Here is a 19,522-nt window from a genome sequence, read left to right on the forward strand (position 1 = left end):
TGAGAACGGCGTTGGCGATGTCATGGTTGATGCCAGGCCAGTACACTGCCTCACGGACCCGCCGTCGGCACTTCTCCACCCTCATGGAGCTGCTCAAGGACGAGCTCCCGCATACTGTGCGGGATGACGATCCTGTCCAACTTCAGCAGAATTCCATCTACCACTGCCAGTTCATCTTTGATGTTGTAGAATTGCGGGCATTGGCCCGTGAGCCATCCGTCTTTAAGATGGCGCGTGACACATTGGAGCAAAGGATCATTGGCTGTTTCACGACGAATCTGGATGAGTCGTTCGTCCGTGGAGGGCAAGTTAGTTGCGCAGAACTCAAAATGAGCATCAATTTGGCACACGAAGCCCGATGGCTCGCAGGGCGTAGTGACAGAACGTGAGAGTGCATCGGCAACGATGAGCTCCTTACCCGGGGTTACCCAGTTCGAAGTCATACCGCCCGAGTTTAAGGTGGATGCGTTGCAGGCGAGGCGTCATATCGTTAAGGTCCTTCTGTATAATATTGACCAGTGGCCTGTGGTCCGTTTCGACTGTAAATTTGGGGAGTCCATAGACGTAGTCGTGGAATTTGACAATTCCCATGAGGAGGCCCAGGCACTCTTTTTCGATTTGCGCATAGCTTTGCTCGGTGAGCGTCATTGCACGCGATGCGTATGCAACTGGAGCCCATGAGGAGGCGCTGTCGCGTTTGAGGAGCACTGCTCCAATGCCGGACTGGCTCGCATCAGTGGAGATCTTCGCCTCCTTGGCAGGATCGAAGAATGCCAATACCGGTTGTGAGTTTCGCCCTGAGTTCACGCTACGCTTGCTCGTGGGCGGGAGCCATTGGAATTCGGTTGTCGTCTTCACTAGATTGTGGAGAGCCGTGGTGGATGCGAGGTTGGGGATGAACTTCCCCAGGAAGTTGACCATGCCCAGGAAGCGGAGGACCGCCTTCTTGTTCTCCGGTGTCTTCATGGAATTGATTGCCGACACCTTGTCTGCTTCCGGCTGCACACCAAACTGTGATATGTGGTCGCCGAGGAATTTTAGTTCCGTTTGACCAAAGGAGCATTTGGCTCTGTTGAGGCGGAGGCCATGCTCATGGATTCTCCGGAAGACGCGTTGGAGGCGATTAGTGTGTTCCTGCGGGGTGGTAGACCAGACGATGATGTTGTCTACATATACCCGTACCCCTTCGATGCCCTCCATCATCTGCTCGATTATTCGGTGGAACACCTCCGAGGCTGAGATGATGCCAAATGGCATCCGGTTGTAACAAAACCGGCCAAATGAGGTGTTAAAGGTGCAGAGCTTCTGACTGGATGCTTCAAGTTGTATCTGCCAGAACCCCTTGGATGCGTCCAGCTTTGTGAAAAATTTGACGCAAGCCATCTCGCAGGTGAGTTCTTCGTTCTTTGGGATAGGGTAGTGTTCCCTCATGATCCTATGGTTCAGATCTTTGGGGTTGATGCAGATGCGTAGTTCTCCGGATGGTTTCTTAACACACACCATGAAGCTGACCCAGTCGGTTGGTTCTGTTACTTTAGATATGACGCCCTGGTCCTGGAGGTCCTGCAGCTGCTGCTTGAGGCGATCCTTGAGGGACGCCAGTACCCGGCGAGGTCCATGAACCACAGGCGTGGCATTTGGTTTTAAAATAATTTTGTACGTGTATGGGAGTGTGCCCTTGCCCTCGGAAATGCTGTGGTATCGAGTGATGATGTTCTTCAGTTGTGTTTGAAAGTCGGTGTCCGGTGATGCTGAAACCTCAGCGGGTGACATGGAGTGAACCCTTTGGACGAGGTTTAGGATCTTGCACGCCTGAGCACTGAGCAGGGAAGCTTTAGTGGCCCCTACAATCTTGAAGGGCAGGGTGGCCTTTAAGGAACGGTGCGACACCACAAGCTGGCATGAGCCGCTGGTAGCAATGGCGTTGCCATTGTAGTCGAGAAGGTAGCAGGCGGATGGAAGGATGGCCGGCTTAACGTGGAGGCTGTCCAGGTCAGACCGCACAATATAGTGGCTGTGTCCTGTTTTGTGATTGGCTGCTGTGTTCTGTGTGTTGATTGATCTTTCAGTGTGCCAGTCAGTATCGGTCTCTGCACCATCATATACATGTGTGTATATTATGACAGGTAGTGGCTCCATTACTGCTAAATGAACCCAGGGTGCTGGATATCTTTCTGGACCCTGCTCAAATAGATATTATTCATGCATGAGACTCGACGGTAATGTCAATTGGCTATTTGACTTGAGAGGTGGTAGGCTTATTGACCTGTCTTCACCTCGCTTCCATACACCCATTTCCAGCAGGAAGTGCCAGATCTCAATTCAGACCAGAAATCCTGGCTGATATTTCCTTCTCAATAGGAATGTGTGGAGTCAAATGTAACACCAGGACCATGAGTCCAGCTGTCGTTGCTAAACTTCGCCATTAAAATATGTTCAACAGCCTGGATCACTATCTTTTGGGATGAAAAATTAGCTGCAAAGACCATAAAGCTGAGATGATGGACATTAGTAGATTACACTTTCATGATGTACCTATCAAGCTTTCTTTTGGATATTTTAGCTGTATTTCTACAGTTAACCATGTGTTAATAATTGGCACAATTCAGATACACCATCTACTTCAAACAAGGAGACTATTTGGCTTATTGTGCCCATGCTGGGCTAAACAAAAGAGCTATCCAGTCCAATCCCACTTTCCAGCTCTTGGTATATTGTCCTGCAGGTCACAGCACTTCAAGGGCATATCCAAGTACCTTTTCATGTGATGAGTGTTTCAGCCTCCACCACCATTTCAAGCAGTGAGGTCCAGAAAACCTCTGGGTGAAAAAGTTCTCAACTTTCCTGTAATGCTTCTGTCAGTTACTTTAAATCTTAAGATATTTGGTTATTGACCAAGTTAGTCAGTCTCTACCTTCCCTCCACTCCCCTTTTCTCTAGTCTCTTGGGTTCGGGTACAGCTCATACTGATGATCTTCTCCATTAGCCAGGGTTCTGAGCGCAGTCAATTAGAGGATTCACAGCATAAAGTTTCAATTTAACACTAAGTGAAATTGACCCGATGACACACAGCCACGCGAGAAAAGGCTTGTACGTGACATGGGAAAATGCACATGTGCAATTTTTAGAGGTTTAAGACATCGTTGGGATGCTGTGCACTGTTAATGCAATTTAAAATAAACATGGTACGGCCTTTAAATGGTGGGACAAAGACATTTAATTGCTAATATTATGCAGTCCAATCTTTAGTCTAATGGGTAAGGCGGCACGGTAGCACAGTGGTTAGCACTGTTGTTTCACAGCACCAGGGTCCCAGGTTCGAATACCGGCTTGGGTTAACTGTCTGTATGTTCTCCCTGTGTCTGCGTGGGTTTCCTCCGGGTGCTCCGGTTTGCTCCCACAAGTCCCGGAAGACGCGTGTTCGGTGAATTGGACATTCTGAATTTTCCCTCTGTGTACCCGAACTGTGTGCCGGAATGTGGTGACTAGGGACTTTTCACAGTAACTTTATTGCAGCGTTAATTATTATAATCTTTATTGTCACAAGTAGGCTTGCATTAACACTGCAATGACGTTACTGTGGAAAACCCCTAGTCACCACATTCTGGCGCCTGTTCGGGTACACTGAGGGAGAATTCAGAATGTCCAATTCATCGAACATCACGTCTTTCAGGACTTGTGGGAGGAAACCGGAGCACCTGGAGGAAGCCCACGCAGACACAGGAAGGACGTGCAGACTAAGCCTACTTGTGACAATAAAAGATTATATAAAAAAGAATAAGTTTGAGTTTTACCCTGCATCTGCAAATGGTGTGTCTGAGCTGATAGCAACATTGGATCTCAAAAATGCCAATGTTCTATTCTTCATTTAGAAAACCAAATACATTAAAAAAACACAACTGCCAGCAAATCTGCATCTGGGAAATGCTGGGCTGTATGGCTCTCCTTGGGTAAGAAATTAGTAATAAAAAATTTCAAAGGCGGATAGACTTTCTGCCTCTGTAAAAAATGAAACATTTTTATCATTCTGCTGACTGAGTTCATGTCCCTGCGATTCCAATTGTTGCTCTATTATGTTCATAATTTTTCACAACTTTCAGAATGACTCGAGCCCATTCCTTGCTGTAGGCACAAATGCAAAATTCCATTTTTAAAGTTGTGTTTTTTTTCTTTAAGGTTGCGTTTCTATGTGATCATGGCAAGCTGCCGGGAGCTCTTCCCAAGACTAACGGCTGATATGAGGCGCTTTAAGAAGTTACCACAAACTCGAAGGGAGTCTTTGGACTTTACTAGAGATTCTTTACTGTCAGAAAAATATGAACCCGAAAGGAGGGAGACTGACCCAGGTGGGTGGGATGAGACAAGCGATTCCAGTGAGTTTTACTCACATAGGAAGCCATTGAAGATGGCAGCAGAACTGTTCTACTCCTCTCCACTCTTCCCTTTGCTGGCTTCCGAGGTAGCAACGGCCCAAGAACAAATTGCAATGATGGTTCAACAAGCTAAGTCCCACTGTCGGCGTGATGTTCTCTGGCAACGCCTCTTCCTGGGAGAGCATCTGTCATCAGACAAGCACAAAATGAGCAAGCTGTCATTTGCTGAGCTGGAAGAGTTACTTGGTGCGGTGCATAGCAAATCGATTTCTGAGATTGACCCACAACTGGTGAGAGAGAGAGAGCAATTTGTAGTTATCAGTTGAATGATTATTTTCAATATAACCTGTGTTGCGATGAGAGTTCCTTCCAGTTGGTGTCGACACGTGAATCGGATACTTTCCCAAGATACCCTGCTTATTTATTGGTACACATTAAGTGGAAGCCTATAGAATCAATTCCTAGCAATGCCCTCATCTAATGGGCATTGATTCCACCGAGAATCCAATGCGCAGAGGTCCAGGGATTGCCTGTATATAAACAGCATGTAACCAATGGAAGATGAGGACTGTATATTCAAAAAACTCTCCTGATATATCCATAACTAACACTGGTAGAGTGACTCTCCGGTTAAAGAATTTTCATGGGGCTGAAAATCAAAAGAGTTGTAAAGTTGTTATCTGTGTGATGACACAGGCGAGGGAACTATTCACATTGAAGATTCTCTTCAAAATCATTTACCTGTATCACTGCATATTGTACTTCGAACTGTGAGATGCATCACAGTTTATGCCATTGCATTGATCTCCATATTGCTATATTGTATTGAGATTCAAGACTTGAGATTAAAAGGAAGGTTGATGCGGAAGAATGAAAATGTTTGCACTTTGCTTCAGCAGGCAGTATAGGCTACAGCATCTACAAAGTAAGCCTTGACTAATCTGCTTCAACAATATGCCCTATTTCCATCTCTTAGCACCTCAGACAAGCATGTAAATCTTATCCATTGATTCAATCCTGATTATTACACTGAATAGAAAGATTAGGCATGAAGAAAACAAAACAACTGGGCTCATTTTTTTAGAAATCTTTCCAAATTGGATCTTTTTTGGCTTTGTTTCTCCCAACTCTGTTCACCTTTTCCCAATTTCATTAACATTCTCTCTACCCTATTACCGCATATTTATCATTGCTCTCTCTTGTACCAGGATTGTTTCCTGTCAATGAGTACCAGCTGGTATCAGAGCCTGATCAAGGTTTTACTCAACCGATTCTCACAGAGTTGTCGCCACTTTGTAGATGCAGATAGAGGAATCCAGTACCTGGTAAGTTAAACCAGAATCTAACCCACTTATATCCCCTGCCTGTTTTAAGCCACAGGTGGGTACATTACTGAACACCAGTTTCCAGACATGCCAACAAGCTTGGCCACTAAAAACTGCAGATCTACTATGGCTTCTGCATAAGTTATTTTCTAACATGCATCATTAGGGAAAGTGTCATGTGAGAATACCTTTAAGAAATGGGTGTTTGTCAAATAGCTGCAGTGATGTCAGAGTGTGGGTGGAGCTGGGCTGTCTGTCTGCTTTTATTTTCGCTTTGAACAAAAGCTGGTGTGTGTCTGTGTTTAGTTTTGTTTTGCAGATTTGGAACTGCATCCAGCAAGACAAGGTGTGATTCTGATCTCTCTGTGTGAAAAGAATGTCTTCAGATCACTTGCTAATTTAAAAGTGATAACTGCTCTCAGTAGAGAATTTAAACCTGATATCTGTGTTGAAGAGGGTATTTGTCTTATGGATGTTGTAAGGAAAGATTAAGGGTTACTTATTGAGTGGGGAGAGTATTTGAGTGATAGTTGCTAAGATGTTTACTGTGTGTGTTTAAAAATGTTAACTGGATTCATAGACTAAACATTGTTTTTGTTTAGGATGGGAATAGAGGGATACGGACCCATGAAGTGTAGAAGATTGTAGTTTAGTCGGGCAGCATGGTCGGCACGGGCTTGGAGGGCCGAAGGGCCTGTTCCTGTGCTGTACTTTTCTTTGTTCTTTGTACTTTAGCTCTCTGTTGCATCACACCTGTAAAGTGGGCTCTTGTGCTTCCCATAACCAAAATCTATTTAAAGTTATGGGTCAGATGAACTCCATCATACAAATTGGAGTTGTCTAAACCCTGGCCCATAACAAAAGTGATTAAGATGATCAAATGATTTAAGCCGCAATCCTAATGCACAGCACTGGTGGTAATTTTGCTCCACAATTTTGTGTGTATTTGTGTGGGCAAGTCAAAAATCATTGACCTTTGTGATCATGTACCCAGCCATATGTGTAATTAGTTTATCCCTTATCGGGGTACACAAAAATATTATAGTGAAGCTGTTTTGGGCTGCTGGTAGTTAGAATCCACCTTGCAGCAAGGTATTGTAGCAGGTTAGATATTGTAGCAGGTTTAGGTATTGTAGCAGGTTTAGGTATTGTAGCAGATTTAGGTATTGTAGCAGATTTAGGTATTGTAGCAGGTTAGGTATTGTAGCAGGTTAGGTATTGTAGCAGGTTTAGGTATTGTAGCAGGTTTAGGTATTGTAGCAGATTTAGGTATTGTAGCAGATTTAGGTATTGTAGCAGGTTAGGTATTGTAGCAGGTTTAGGTATTGTAGCAGGTTTAGGTATTGTAGCAGGTTTAGGTATTGTAGCAGGTTTAGGTATTGTAGCAGGTTAGGTATTGTAGCAGGTTTAGGTATTGTAGCAGGTTTAGGTATTGTAGCAGGTTAGGTATTGTAGCAGGTTTAGGTATTGTAGCAGGTTTAGGTATTGTAGCAGATTTAGGTATTGTAGCAGGTTAGGTATTGTAAGAAGTGCAGCTTTGCTTTGTGGGAGCAGCGGGAAGTAAATTATCAACTTCAGCAGACACGTGAGTGTGTGTGGATGGATGGAGGTGCAGTTTTGTGCAATGGGTTGTGGCAGCACTGAAGGTTCCGACCAATCCTGAATCAGAAATATTTGAATATGCTCTCGTAGAAGGAACATTTCAAAATTGATCTTGTTTCAATCAACAATAGTGTCCGAGGATCAATGGAAAGGAGCAGACGGTTCCAAAATATGAGTAATCTTTTGGTTGTACATCGCTTTCCAAATATTGTTAACTTGTCCCAAGATCCTTGCATTTCCACTCCTACTTAAGACAGCTGGGCCAAGGGCAGCACGGTGGTGCAGTGAGTAACACTGCAGCCTCACGGCACCGAGGTCCCAGGTTCGATCCCGGCTCTGGGTCACTGACCGTGTGGAGTTTGCACATTCTCCCCGTGTTTGCGAGGGTTTCACCCCCACAACCCAAAGATGTGCAGGGTAGGTGGATTGGCCGTGCTAAATTGTCCCTTAATTGGAAAAATGAATTGGGTACTCTAAATTTTTTTTTAAAAAAGACAGCTGGGCCAACTGAAATCACGGACTGTTTTCCATCTTTAATATAGCTATAGGATCCAGCTTGGGAGCACTGTCGAATTTCTGTCCTCTATTGTAAATGTGTTAACGTAATAGCAGCAAAGTAAATTGTAAAACCAAAGGGAGATGACAGTGAGTCCTCATTTAACATTGGTCCGTTGGAACAGTGTTTCGCTTTAAGGTCAGTAAGTTAGTGGGGCCTATACTCTTGTTGAGCATTACGAAATTGAATTTGAATGTAATTTCCCACCTGACCCATTTGGCACTATTTTGGAGCTGCTTTTACTTCTCTCTCACCTCGTCGACTTGTGGCCTCTCCCCATGCTCGACCCTCCATCTTGTTGTCTCTCCCCATACCCCACCGACCCTTTTGCTGAATTTCCTGCTCTCTGACCCACCTGCTCACTGCTTCCCTCTCGTGAACCTGCATTGCCATTCAAGATGCAGATCCCATCCGAAGCTCTGAGGTTGTGAAAGCGCTCGTCCTGATGATGCCGAAGAGCTGTGCTGTGCCTGTTATAATCCATATTTGTTGCAAAAGGCTCAAAGCTGCTCCTCCTGCCTCCCTCTGCTATCCACTGCTCACCTCCAGAGCCTTCACTATTTATAAAAAAAAGTTGGTTTATAACAACCCAGCTCAGCATTTCTGAACCAATTACACATCCTACTCCCCCTCCCAATTATTGGCCCCTTTCCTGAGTCATAGGGAAAGACTAGTGATTCAAGTGGTGTGCTGGATGTTGCTCTTGCCTCCTGTGGGAGAGGGTATGGAGTACAGTGTTCTTGTGGGGGTGGGGGTGGGGGGGGGGGGGGGGGGGGGTGGCGCGATTGTGAATCATCCATTAAGTTGCCAGGTTGCCAGGATGGAGCATCTACTCCTGCAGAGGCTGTCTAGTGGTGTATACCAGAGTGGATCTGTTTTGCCGGGTGTGCTGTGGTCAACGTGCACCAAGCAGGAGTGTGGATGAATGAACTGACTCAAAACCTGACCTAGCCGATTCTGGTCTCGACCCAGGCAGACTGTCCCGGTAGAAGCGCTGTTTGTGGTGACGATTGTATGTCAGGACCTGGTGTGCCAGTAGTGGTTCTCGCACCTTCTGTTGCCTTGATGAATGGTTAAAGGATATGTTGGAGATTCAGGAGTCGTGTACCTCGTACCCATTAAGAATTAAGATCGAGCCAGATTGTTCTGCATTGGTATCGACCAGTAACTCAGTAAGGCCAGGTCGACATTATACTTTTTCTTCAAGGATTTTATACTAGAGACCCATCTTTCGGCCTTACCATTAGCCTGAGGGTACCTAGGTGAGGTGGTGATGTGGACAAAGCCATATGTCTCCATGAAGCATTTGAAGCGATCATTGACGAACAGGGGCCTGTTATCAGAGACAACCAAATTGGGAATGCTATCTGTGGCAAATGGTTCCTTGAGCATGTTTATAACTGCTGTCGAAGTTGGCCTGTGTAACTGTTTGACCTCAATCCAGTGGGAATAGTAATCTACCCCCCCCCCCCCCCCCCTGCTGCCTCCACTTTTTCTTGATAACCCCAATCCCTCCCCCTGCTGACTTAACTGCCCTGGAAGAAGTCAATGAACCGTTTCCATCTCCAGGCAAACCCTTCCTTAAGGGAAATTAAATTTTCTCCAATCTAAGGAAATCCACGAGGTCGCTTACCCATACCCCCTGTTTCGGGGGCTCTGAGTCCTCCGCCACAACAAGATCTGTCTCCAGGCTTCCAGAGAGGCAAAGGCCAGAACATCGGCCTCTCACACCCCCTAGATTCCCGGGTCTTCCGACACTCCAAACACTGCCAATTCTGGACTCGGAACCACCTTCACCCCCAGTACCTCTGACATCACGTCAGCGAACTCCCACCAAAATCCCTGCAACTTCGGGACGGCCCAAAACCTGTGAACACTGCCCACATCTAACCTCCACCTCCTCAAAGAACCTGCTCATTCTAACCACCGTCATATGCACCCTATGGACTACCTTACATTGAATGAGACTCAGCCTGGTGCATGAGGAGGACCCATTCACCCTCCTCAAAGCTTCCTCCCATAACCCAGCCTCCAGCTCACCTCCCCAGCTCCTCCCACTTTCGCTGAACTACTCCTATCGGGGCGCTCACCCAGTCCATCAATTCCTTACATATTTCTGACACCTTGCCCTCTCCAACCCCTACTCTTGACAGCACCTTGTCTTGCAACCCCGGGGGCGGCAGATTAAGAAAGGACGGCACCTGCTTCCGCACGTAGTTCCGCACCTGTAAGTATCGGAACCTATTTCCACTGGGCAACTCATACTCCCCCACCAGTCCTTCTAAACTCGGGAAGCTGTCCTCCCCGAACAAATCTCCAAACCTCTCAAACCGAGCCCTTGGCGACTCTGAAAACCCCCATCCAGTTCCCCGGAGCGAACCTGTGATTCCCACAGATCGGGGCCCAAACCGAGGCCCCTCAAGCCTCGAGTGCTGTCGCCACTTTCCCTGCACCCTCAGGGCCGCCACTAATACCGTGCTTGTGGAGTACCTGGTCGACAAGAACAGCAGAGGCGCTGTCAACTGCGCTCTCAAGTGTTTCTCCAATCAGGGAAATGGTCTTCTCAAGCCACTCAATCAGAAATCTTCATTATTTTAAAAGAAAATTAAGAAAAAAAGAAAATTGAATGTTTGCAGGAGGGCTTTTTGGAACAGCTTGTGATGGAGCCCACGAGGGGACAGGCCATTCTGGACTTAGTGTTATGTAATGAGCCAGACTTGATTAAAGATCTTAAAGTAAGGGAACACTTAGGAGGCAGTGATCATAATATGGTAGAATTCAATCTCCAATTTGAAGGAAAGAAGGTAGAATCAGATGTAAAGGTGTTACAGTTAAATAAAGGTAACTACAGGGGCATGAGGGAGGAACTGACGAAAATCGACTGGGAGCAGAGCCTAGTGGGAAAGACAGTAGAACAGCAATGGCAGGAGTTTCTGGGAGTAATTGAGGACACAGTACAGAGGTTCATCCCAAAGAAAAGAACGGTTATCAGAGGGGGGATTAGGCAGCCATGGCTGACAAAGGAAGTTAGGGCAAAAAGCAAAAGAGAAAGCCTATAATGTGGCAAAGAGTAGTGGGAAGTCAGAAGATTGGGAAGGCTACAAAAACAAACAGAGGATAACAAAGAGAGAAATAAGGAAAGAGAGGATCAAGGGCAGCACGGTAGTATTGTGGATAGCACAATTGCTTCTCAGCTCCAGGGTCCCAGGTTCGATTCCAGCTTGGGTCACTGTCTGTGCGGAGTCTGCACATCCTCCCCGTGTGTGCGTGGGTTTCCTCCGGTTTCCTCCCACAGTCCAAAGATGTGCAGGGTAGGTGGATTGGCCATGATAAATTGCCCATAGTGTCCAAAATTGCCCTGAGTGTTGGGTGGGGTTACTGGGTTATGGGGATAGGGTGGAGGTGTTGACCTTGGGTACGGTGCTCTTTCCAAGAGCCGGTGCAGACTTGATGGGCCGAATGGCCTCCTTCTGCACTGTAAATTCTATGATAATCTATGATGAAGGTAGGCTAGCCAGTAACATTAGGAATGATAGTAAAAGGTTCTTTAAATACATTAAAAATAAACGGGAGGCAAAAGTAGACATTGGGCGCTCCAAAATGACGCTGGTAATTTTGTGATGGGAGACAAGGAAATAGCTGAGGAACTGAATAAGCACTTTGCTTCAGTCTTCACAGTAGAAGACATGAGTAATATCCCAACAATTCCGGAGAGTCAGGTGGCAGAGTTGAATATGGTAGCCATCACAAAGGAGAAAGTGCTAGAGAAACTAAGAGGTCTAAAAATTGATAAATCTCCAGGCCCAGATGGGCTACACCCTAGGGTTCGAAAGGAGATAGCTGAAGAAATAGTGGCGGCGTTAGTTATGATCTTTCAAAAGTCACTGGAGTCAGGGAAAGTCCCAGAGGATTGGAAAATCGCTGTTGTAACCCCCCCTGTTCAAGAAGGGAACAAGGAAAAAGATGGAAAATTATAGGCCAATTAGTCTAACCTCGGTTGTTGGCAAGATTCTAGAATCCATTGTTAAGGATGAGATTTCTAAATTCTTGGAAGTGCAGGGTCGGATTAGGACAAGTCAGCATGGATTTAGTAAGGGGAGGTTGTGCCTGACAAACCTGTTAGAGTTCTTTGAAGAGATAACAAATAGGTTAGACCAAGGAGAGCCAATGGATGTTATCTATCTTGACTTCCAAAAGGCCTTTGATAAGGTGCCTCACGGGAGACTGCTAAGTAAAATAAGGGCCCATGGTATTCGAGGCAAGGTACTAACATGGATTGACGATTGGCTGTCAGGCAGAAGGCAGAGAGTTGGGATAAAAGGTTATTTTTCGGAATGGCAACCGGTGTGTCCCGCAGGGTTCAGTGTTGGGGCCACAGCTGTTCTCTTTATATATTAACGATCTAGATGACGGGACTGGGGGCATTCTGGCTAAGTTTGCCGATGATACAAAGATAGGTGGAGGGGCAGGTAGTATGGAGGAGGTGGGGAGGCTGCAGAAAGATTTAGACAGTTTAGGAGAGTGGCCCAAGAAATGGCTGATGAAATTAAACATGGGCAAGTGCGAGGTCTTGCACTTTAGAAAAAAGAATAGAGGCATGGACTATTTTCTAAATGGTGACAAAATTCATAATGTTGAAGTGCAAAGGGACTTGGGAGTCCTAGTCCAGGATTCTCTAAAGGTAAACCTGCAGGTTGAGTCCATAATTAAGAAAGCAAATGCAATGTTGTCATTTATCTCAAGAGACTTGGAATATAAAAGCAGGGATGTACTTCTGAAGCTTTATAAAGCATTAGTTAGGCCCCATTTAGAATACTGTGAGCAATTTTGGGCCCCACACCTCAGGAAGGACATACTGGCACTGGAGCGGGTCCAGCGGAGATTCACACGGATGATCCCAGGAATGGTAGGCCTAACATACGATGAACGTCTGAGGATCCTGGGATTATATTCATTGGAGTTTAGGAGGTTGAGGGGAGATCTAATAGAAACTTACAAGATAATGAATGGCTTAGATAGGGTGGACGTAGGGAAGTTGTTTCCATTAGCAGGGGAGACTAGGACCCAGGGGCACAGCCTTAGAATAAAAGGGAGTCACTTTAGAACAGAGATGAGGAGAAATTTCTTCAGCCAGAGAGTGGTGGGTCTGTGGAATTCATTGCCACAAGAGGGCGGTGGAGGCCGGGACGTTGAGTGTCTTTAAGACAGAAGTTGATAAATTCTTGATTTCTCGAGGAATTAAGGGCTATGGAGAGAGAGCGGGTAAATGGAGTTGAAATCAGCCATGATTGAATGATGGAGTGGACTCGATGGGCCGAATGGCTTATGGTCTCCTCATAGCCTTTTCTGCTGTGGTGAAATGTTACCAGAATCTCTAGTCACTGCTCATAAAGTTTCCCTTTCCTGGTGAATCTACACTGAACTCTCTCTGACTTTGATATTTTTTTCCTTTAAGAAGAAGATTTCAAACAGTCCTCAAACTGGGGCCTAACCAATATTGAAACAATTTATGTCCCTATTTATAGAAATCAAAATGCTGTTGGTATTCTGTGTTTTTATCTGTAAAACTTGTATTTTCAGGAAATGGATTATTTAAACACTTTGGTGATAATTAAAACCTTCATGATACTCATCAGCATCTTTTCAGAGTGTGTATCTTTGATACCTATTTACTCATACAATTTACAGCGCAGAAGGAGGCCATTCGGCCCATCGAGTCTGCACCAGCCCTTGGAAAGAGCACCCTATTCAAGCCCACACCTCCACCCTATCCTCGTAACCCCACTTAACCTTATTTGAAAAATTATTACCTCCCGTATCTATACTAAATCTGTCCATTCCAGTAATCTGCTGTCATCTTTAAGGCCGGGGTTTTCCATCCCCGAAGGCGACTCGTCATTGGTCGGCGGTATGATATTCCGGTCCCGCCGAGGTCTGTGCCATTTTGTATGGCTCAGCAACAAGATTAAATTTTCCTTCCTAATCACCTGCTGTACCTCCATTCTAACGTTACGTAAGTCATGTACCAGGACACCCAGAGCCCTCTACACCTGAAATCTGTCACCTTTTAAATAATATGCTTTGTTTATATTCTTCCAGCCCTTTGTGATTCTTATGCTGAATGTTTCTTGAGCAGGAAATGCACATTTTTAGGGTAAATACATTTGAAACTTTGAGATAGAATTTGTCAGGACAGGCACAATCAAACGATCCCTGGTGAAGCGCAGGTTGTATGCATTGACTTTATTCATTATCACAATGTTAAAAATTGTTTAGTGAGTGGACTTGTAATAAACTAAGAATTTGAGAATGAATGTTCCTTTTAAATCCTAATTTGTTCTGTACACCATTGGGTGACCGGAGTGGTCATATTTTGGTCACATGCATCATTGTATGCCTATCATATGGTTGGGGTTACATTCACTTGTAATGGGAAACAGGAAGGACTGTGGTCATCTTCAGCTTGTCTATAATACTGTGATGTAAATTCTTTCGCAGGCGGTGTTGAATCAGAAGTTCATCGACTGTTTTGTTCTCATCTTTCTTGATTCACAATCTGCAAAGACGGTAAGGTCTCAAAAGAGCCTGTGATGTAGAGAACCACAAAGTATCTGAGAGACTGTGTATGATATAGTCAAGATGATATATTACTTGTATAAAACTGTGAGTCTCGCAGCTTGGGGATGCATGAAACACGTGTATAACTAAAGGCATAAGAGCATTTTCCCTCTCCTCATGGGGGGTGGTGCATGACAGCACTATACTAAGAGAATAAGCAATTATTGTGTGGCAAAATGTTGGTGTTGCAACAGACCGTTTACTGTTGCTGTGCGACCTGACCCAGTAACACAGAGCGAGCCACTGATCTTAATAATGCAGTTGGAGTGGGGCTGAGCAGAGAGGGGATTAGGAGGAATTGGTCAAGCCTGTTCTGCTCTATTAGTGATATTGCCAGTTGAAGGAAGGAGGCATGGATCAACAATCTACTGCAGGTTTATAATTGCTTGACTATATCAGCGGATGAATCACCTTGAAGCTACACTTATCCTAGTGAAAGCTCTGAGCAATGGAAGTTTCTGACAAGGATGCACTTTTGTCTCATTGGGTGCGATTTAGTGGGCCTTTATAGAGTTAGTAGCTGTCGAGGACATTCGGCTGTATTCCACCTCTGGCGCTCTGACGAAGAGTCATCCAGACTCAAAACCTTAGCTCTGTTCTCCACAGATGCCATCAGACCTGATGGAATTTTCCAGCATTTTCTGTTTTTGGGCCCTCTAATATTCCTGAGACTCATGCTTATCACACTAATTGGCCATTGAAAGTTAACCTTTTCACAATGTAAGCTCCCCACAGTCTCAAAGTCAAGGAATGGAATGAATACTCAGAGTTCAGGGCTCAAAGCTTGGTTGCATGGGGTCAAGAGGTTCTGGCCTTGATTCTGTTTATCTCTTGTTATAACCAAACAGATTTTTAAATGTTTTACTTACAAATCTGGTGCCTGTAAGTCATTGGAGCAGTCGATGGTCAAAGATCTCAGAAGAACATACACATTTTTGGTTAATTCCCTCATGCTGGGACTCGGGGGAGCCTGTGGGGCTGGAATTGACAACGCACGAGCCCAGGGTGTCATAACAAGTGACATATCCAAACGTTACAAGTGACAATGCCTCCCAGTTACTAATGCCTAACGCCACCTGTGCCCATGCTGTTCCCTAAAATTCCGTACACTTGCAAATCCCCCCACTGCTTCTAGGTGTGTTCCCAGGATGCACATCAGAGATGGAGGTGACCTGCTGCCTTCCATGCCCTGTTGCCTGAGATACCTTTGGTGGGCGCCCTCTGGAGGGCTGTGACTTAGACGGCCGCACCCTGATTTTGGGTGGCACTGCTGTTGTCGCGTTACCCTGTTCTGCTCGCTGTGCCTGAGTTGCGCTGACCTCAGAAAGGGTGAAATTCCAATTGGCCGGTCACTCCAAGGGTATTTTAGGTGGAAGGCCCCAGGCTGTGCTCCAGCCGATTCTCCCTCCGGGTGTTCTTGGGCCCATGGGACAAAGGGCCAACTGGAGTGTGTTCCAGAAGTCTCAGTGTCGTCTGGCCTTGCCTGTCCTGGAGGCCTGCCATTGTCTGAACTGGACAGTTGAAGCCCTCAGCCATGGTCCTCAGCCATGGAATAAGCCATGCTTCTGAGTTCTCTTGTCATGGATCTGACTCCCAGGCTTTCCACTGGGAACGCCATCGTTGCAGTGTTGGCCTGGGTGCCACGCATTGCCGACAACATCTCCTGTGACTGAAGGCTTTGGGACTCCTCCATTGGGCCTTGCAGTCACAGAAATGTCGCTGCCCATTCCTGGTATTCCCGGCTCTGCAGCAGCTGAGAAACAAATGTGTCCAAAGGCACAGCAACTGGCTGGTGCACAGCCGAGTCCTGGGATCCAGCAAATCTCTGATCCCTGGGATATTCCTCCCAGCATCTGATGTGCATCAAAAGCAGTGGTGCTCACCAGATAGTTACCCAGAAGCCTACCTGCTAAGGTCACTCACCGAGGTGCGTGTCTCTGCGATGGTGGCTGGTGCAGGTGATAGCTGCGACGGTTCATCACTGTTCTCCTCCAACATCACCCTTGAGGTCGTGTCAAGGGTGGGCGGTGGGATGCTGCTGTTGGATTGGCCAGCCTGGTCGGGTGATATTCCTGCAAGCCAAAGAAGATGGCATTAGTACATGGCCACGTCAAGGATTATGAATACAAAAAGCTCACTTGAATTTGGGTATCTGGATGGAGGTGCAGTGGCTCTGCAGTTTTCTCCCACAGGCCCACCTCGCTCTCAGCACAGCACCGCTCCTGTTCCTCCCCGGCAAGCTCCAGGGAGCTCTCCTCCAAAGGAGTCAGGATATTCCGCTCGGGCACTCCACTGTCCATCTTCTCTCACTTGCACTGGTCGTGGCCAAGCCTCTCCTGCAGGAACAGTGCTGCAGGGGGTGATGTGAACTGGCTGCTTGGTGGGTCAGATGACGATGATACCTAGGCATGTGTGGGCACTGTGGGAAGCAGGGAGGAGTTCTGATGCAGAGTGCTAGGGGGTGGAGTGTAAGAAGTTGGCTCCTGGGGCACTGCAAGGTGGCAGCATGTGGGAAATAGGTGACATTCTGAGGGGTAAGGTGGAGTGCAGAGAGGCGACAAGGAGCACTTATCGTGGCTGATCGGAGTAGGTTATTCATCTTCGTGTGGCACTGCAACCCCCCCCCCCCCCCCCCCCCCCCCCGTCCCTTTGTGCAGACCACGGGCACTGATGCTGTGACTGTCTTCCAGGCGGGGTTCGTAACCTTGTTGAAAGATCTCCTGCCAGCCTGAGGGCATACTGTTGCCCATCTCTTCTCCACGGCTTCCAGCATATGGATGGGGAGCCCTGCTGTGAATCAAGGAGCAGGTTTCCTCACTGCCATCCTCCTGGCTTGAATGATGTCAAGTGTGGTGGAACTATTTTAATGTGTTTGAAGTGCTCTGATGACCCCTGGGGCTTTCGCGCCTGAGGTGTGACATTTTACATGTGGGGAAAGAAGTTTTTAAAAAAAAGTATTTAAAAATTGGGGTCTGGATCATGCTGACGGGGTTGACAGGAATCGCACCGGAAATAGCACTTTGTCACTTTCTTGGAAAATTCCACCAATTGTGTATTTATAGAGCCCAAGGGAACTAGCAATGTGCACTGTTTCTATATAATGTGGCCTATGCATTTCTACCAACCTGTTCCAATTTTAGAAACTGTTTTCTCTTTTTCAGAATCTCAAGGTTGTATTCCGAGAGCCACTTCCTGCACAGCCGCAGAATAGTGATAGCCCGCTACCTCAGCTTGTATCCATGTACTATCACCTAGAGTCTGTCATCAACACTGCATGCTTCAACCTGTGGACTGGCATGCTTCAGTAACAGACATCAAGCCCACCTGCATTGACTTTTGGACTAATCTGCTTTATTACATTCACACTTGTTACTCTTCAGTTGCTCGAGGCAAGAAACTGTGATGTATATTCCACACACTGAGAGAGAAGTATTGATTTTAATATGATTCAATCTTCTTATCCCTGTATGTTCACTTGTTTTGAATGCAGAAGCTGTTGGGGCATCTTTCAACAGATCCGTGGGCGCACTGCCAAAGTCAGACTGTCCAACTTTATTAAAAGTTTGCATTTGTTAATTTATTTTTATTTACTGAATTTATAGCTTATTATGCTAATTAATATATGTCATCACATTTTCTTTCTGGTTTTCTTTCAAACTCTATTCTTTCTTTCCCCTCTTCATCTCGTTTTTTTCACCCCTGCGGAATGCCATTTCAAGAAGGTGGAACAACTATCGACAGTTTCAACTGAAATATTGCTTATGCTGTAGCGAGACAGACTTTTAACTATCGCGAAAGCTACATGAAAAGTCATTCCTTCCCTTCTCTTCCTCTTTCCCTGAACAAAATGATGAACTGACAAAACTCATCATAAAGTTGTGGATAGATTGAGCAGTGAGAATCTTGAGACTATTTGGTTGAAAAGCAAATTGTCCAGTTTTTGAATTGTGAACCTTCAAAAGATTTAATTTCGTTAGGTTGTCCGCATTATCACAAATTTACATGCACTGGAAAACAATTGGATATAATTTTCTGTGAGATTCACAGGTGTCATAACCTTTTTTAAAACGCAGCCTTGTTGTCACCTTTTAAAAGATACGGAATAAAATCCTAATTTCTGCATTACACTCACTTAGTGTTTTCTACAGTGGCCTGGTAGAGGTATTGCTTTGAGCATGGCTTCCTGACCACTCCTACAGTGAAATAAAGGTGGCACTGCACTTAGGAATGAATGCTTGGAGTGCATAAGAAGTACCTTTGGTTTTAAAGCACATTCCTTTGTAGAATTTCAACAGTCAACTATAGATTTAGTTGCAGCTGCACAATGTTTCCTTGCTTGGGGACAATTAATTATAAGTGAATATATTTGATGTATATTTTGTATATAATGAAAATGGCTGAATTATTATTATTGTAAAATAATAAAGTTCTATTAATCATTTCCTGCGTGCTTCTCTGTGCTATTTAAATGTTTTTCTAATCTATAGATGTAGACCAGTGAGTTTTCATTTACTTTCATTACGATAACTATTTTGTTCCTCCATCAATGTTTTCATCTTTTCTTCCTCATCTTCATGGCTTGATGTTTTTGGACGGTTCAGGGAAAATGGGCAGAATTCTGAACAGGATTCTCAAAGATCCTGGACATGTAATTCCATGTCTTAAAAACAGAATTTGACTGATCCGGTCATCATACACCAACAATTTTAATTATAAAAAACATGGAATCGCAGAATGCAATTCCAAAACACTGATAAAAATAATTGAACCTGATCTAGTAGAGTTTGATTGCTCCAGCCATTGAAGAACAGGGGATATGGCGAAGCTATGGTAAATGTTGGGGTCAGTCTGGGAAAGCTGTCAGTAACATTTGATGACTCATCCTATCAAAGCTCAAACTGCAAAATAGTTCACAAAAGTATCATTGTTTCTGCAGCTGTTCAATTCCCTTTCCTGTCATTCGCATCATTGGAGCATTACTTGTGCAAAGACTAAACAAACCAAATGAAGCATTAATATAAACTCTGAACAAAACAGCCTGCAAACTA

At 45.4% G+C, this 19,522-nt stretch overlaps 1 protein-coding gene across 2 annotated transcripts in view; it reads left to right on the top strand.

Moving 5' to 3' along the window:
• Nucleotides 1-18,914, top strand: part of szt2 (SZT2 subunit of KICSTOR complex) — a 292,175-nt gene extending 273,261 nt beyond the window's left edge. For both annotated transcript variants that reach the window (XM_072510616.1, XM_072510617.1), the window contains 4 exons: nt 4,177-4,663; nt 5,582-5,698; nt 14,355-14,423; nt 17,636-18,914. In XM_072510616.1, the coding sequence (XP_072366717.1) occupies nt 4,177-4,663; nt 5,582-5,698; nt 14,355-14,423; nt 17,636-17,782 (820 nt within the window). In that variant the 3' untranslated portion in view covers nt 17,783-18,914. The remainder of the gene's footprint in view (nt 1-4,176; nt 4,664-5,581; nt 5,699-14,354; nt 14,424-17,635) is intronic.
• The last annotated feature ends 608 nt before the right edge of the window (nt 18,915-19,522 follow it).

The sequence above is a fragment of the Scyliorhinus torazame genome, chromosome 7, assembly GCF_047496885.1.
Source record: "Scyliorhinus torazame isolate Kashiwa2021f chromosome 7, sScyTor2.1, whole genome shotgun sequence".
Taxonomy (NCBI): Eukaryota; Metazoa; Chordata; class Chondrichthyes; order Carcharhiniformes; family Scyliorhinidae; genus Scyliorhinus; species Scyliorhinus torazame.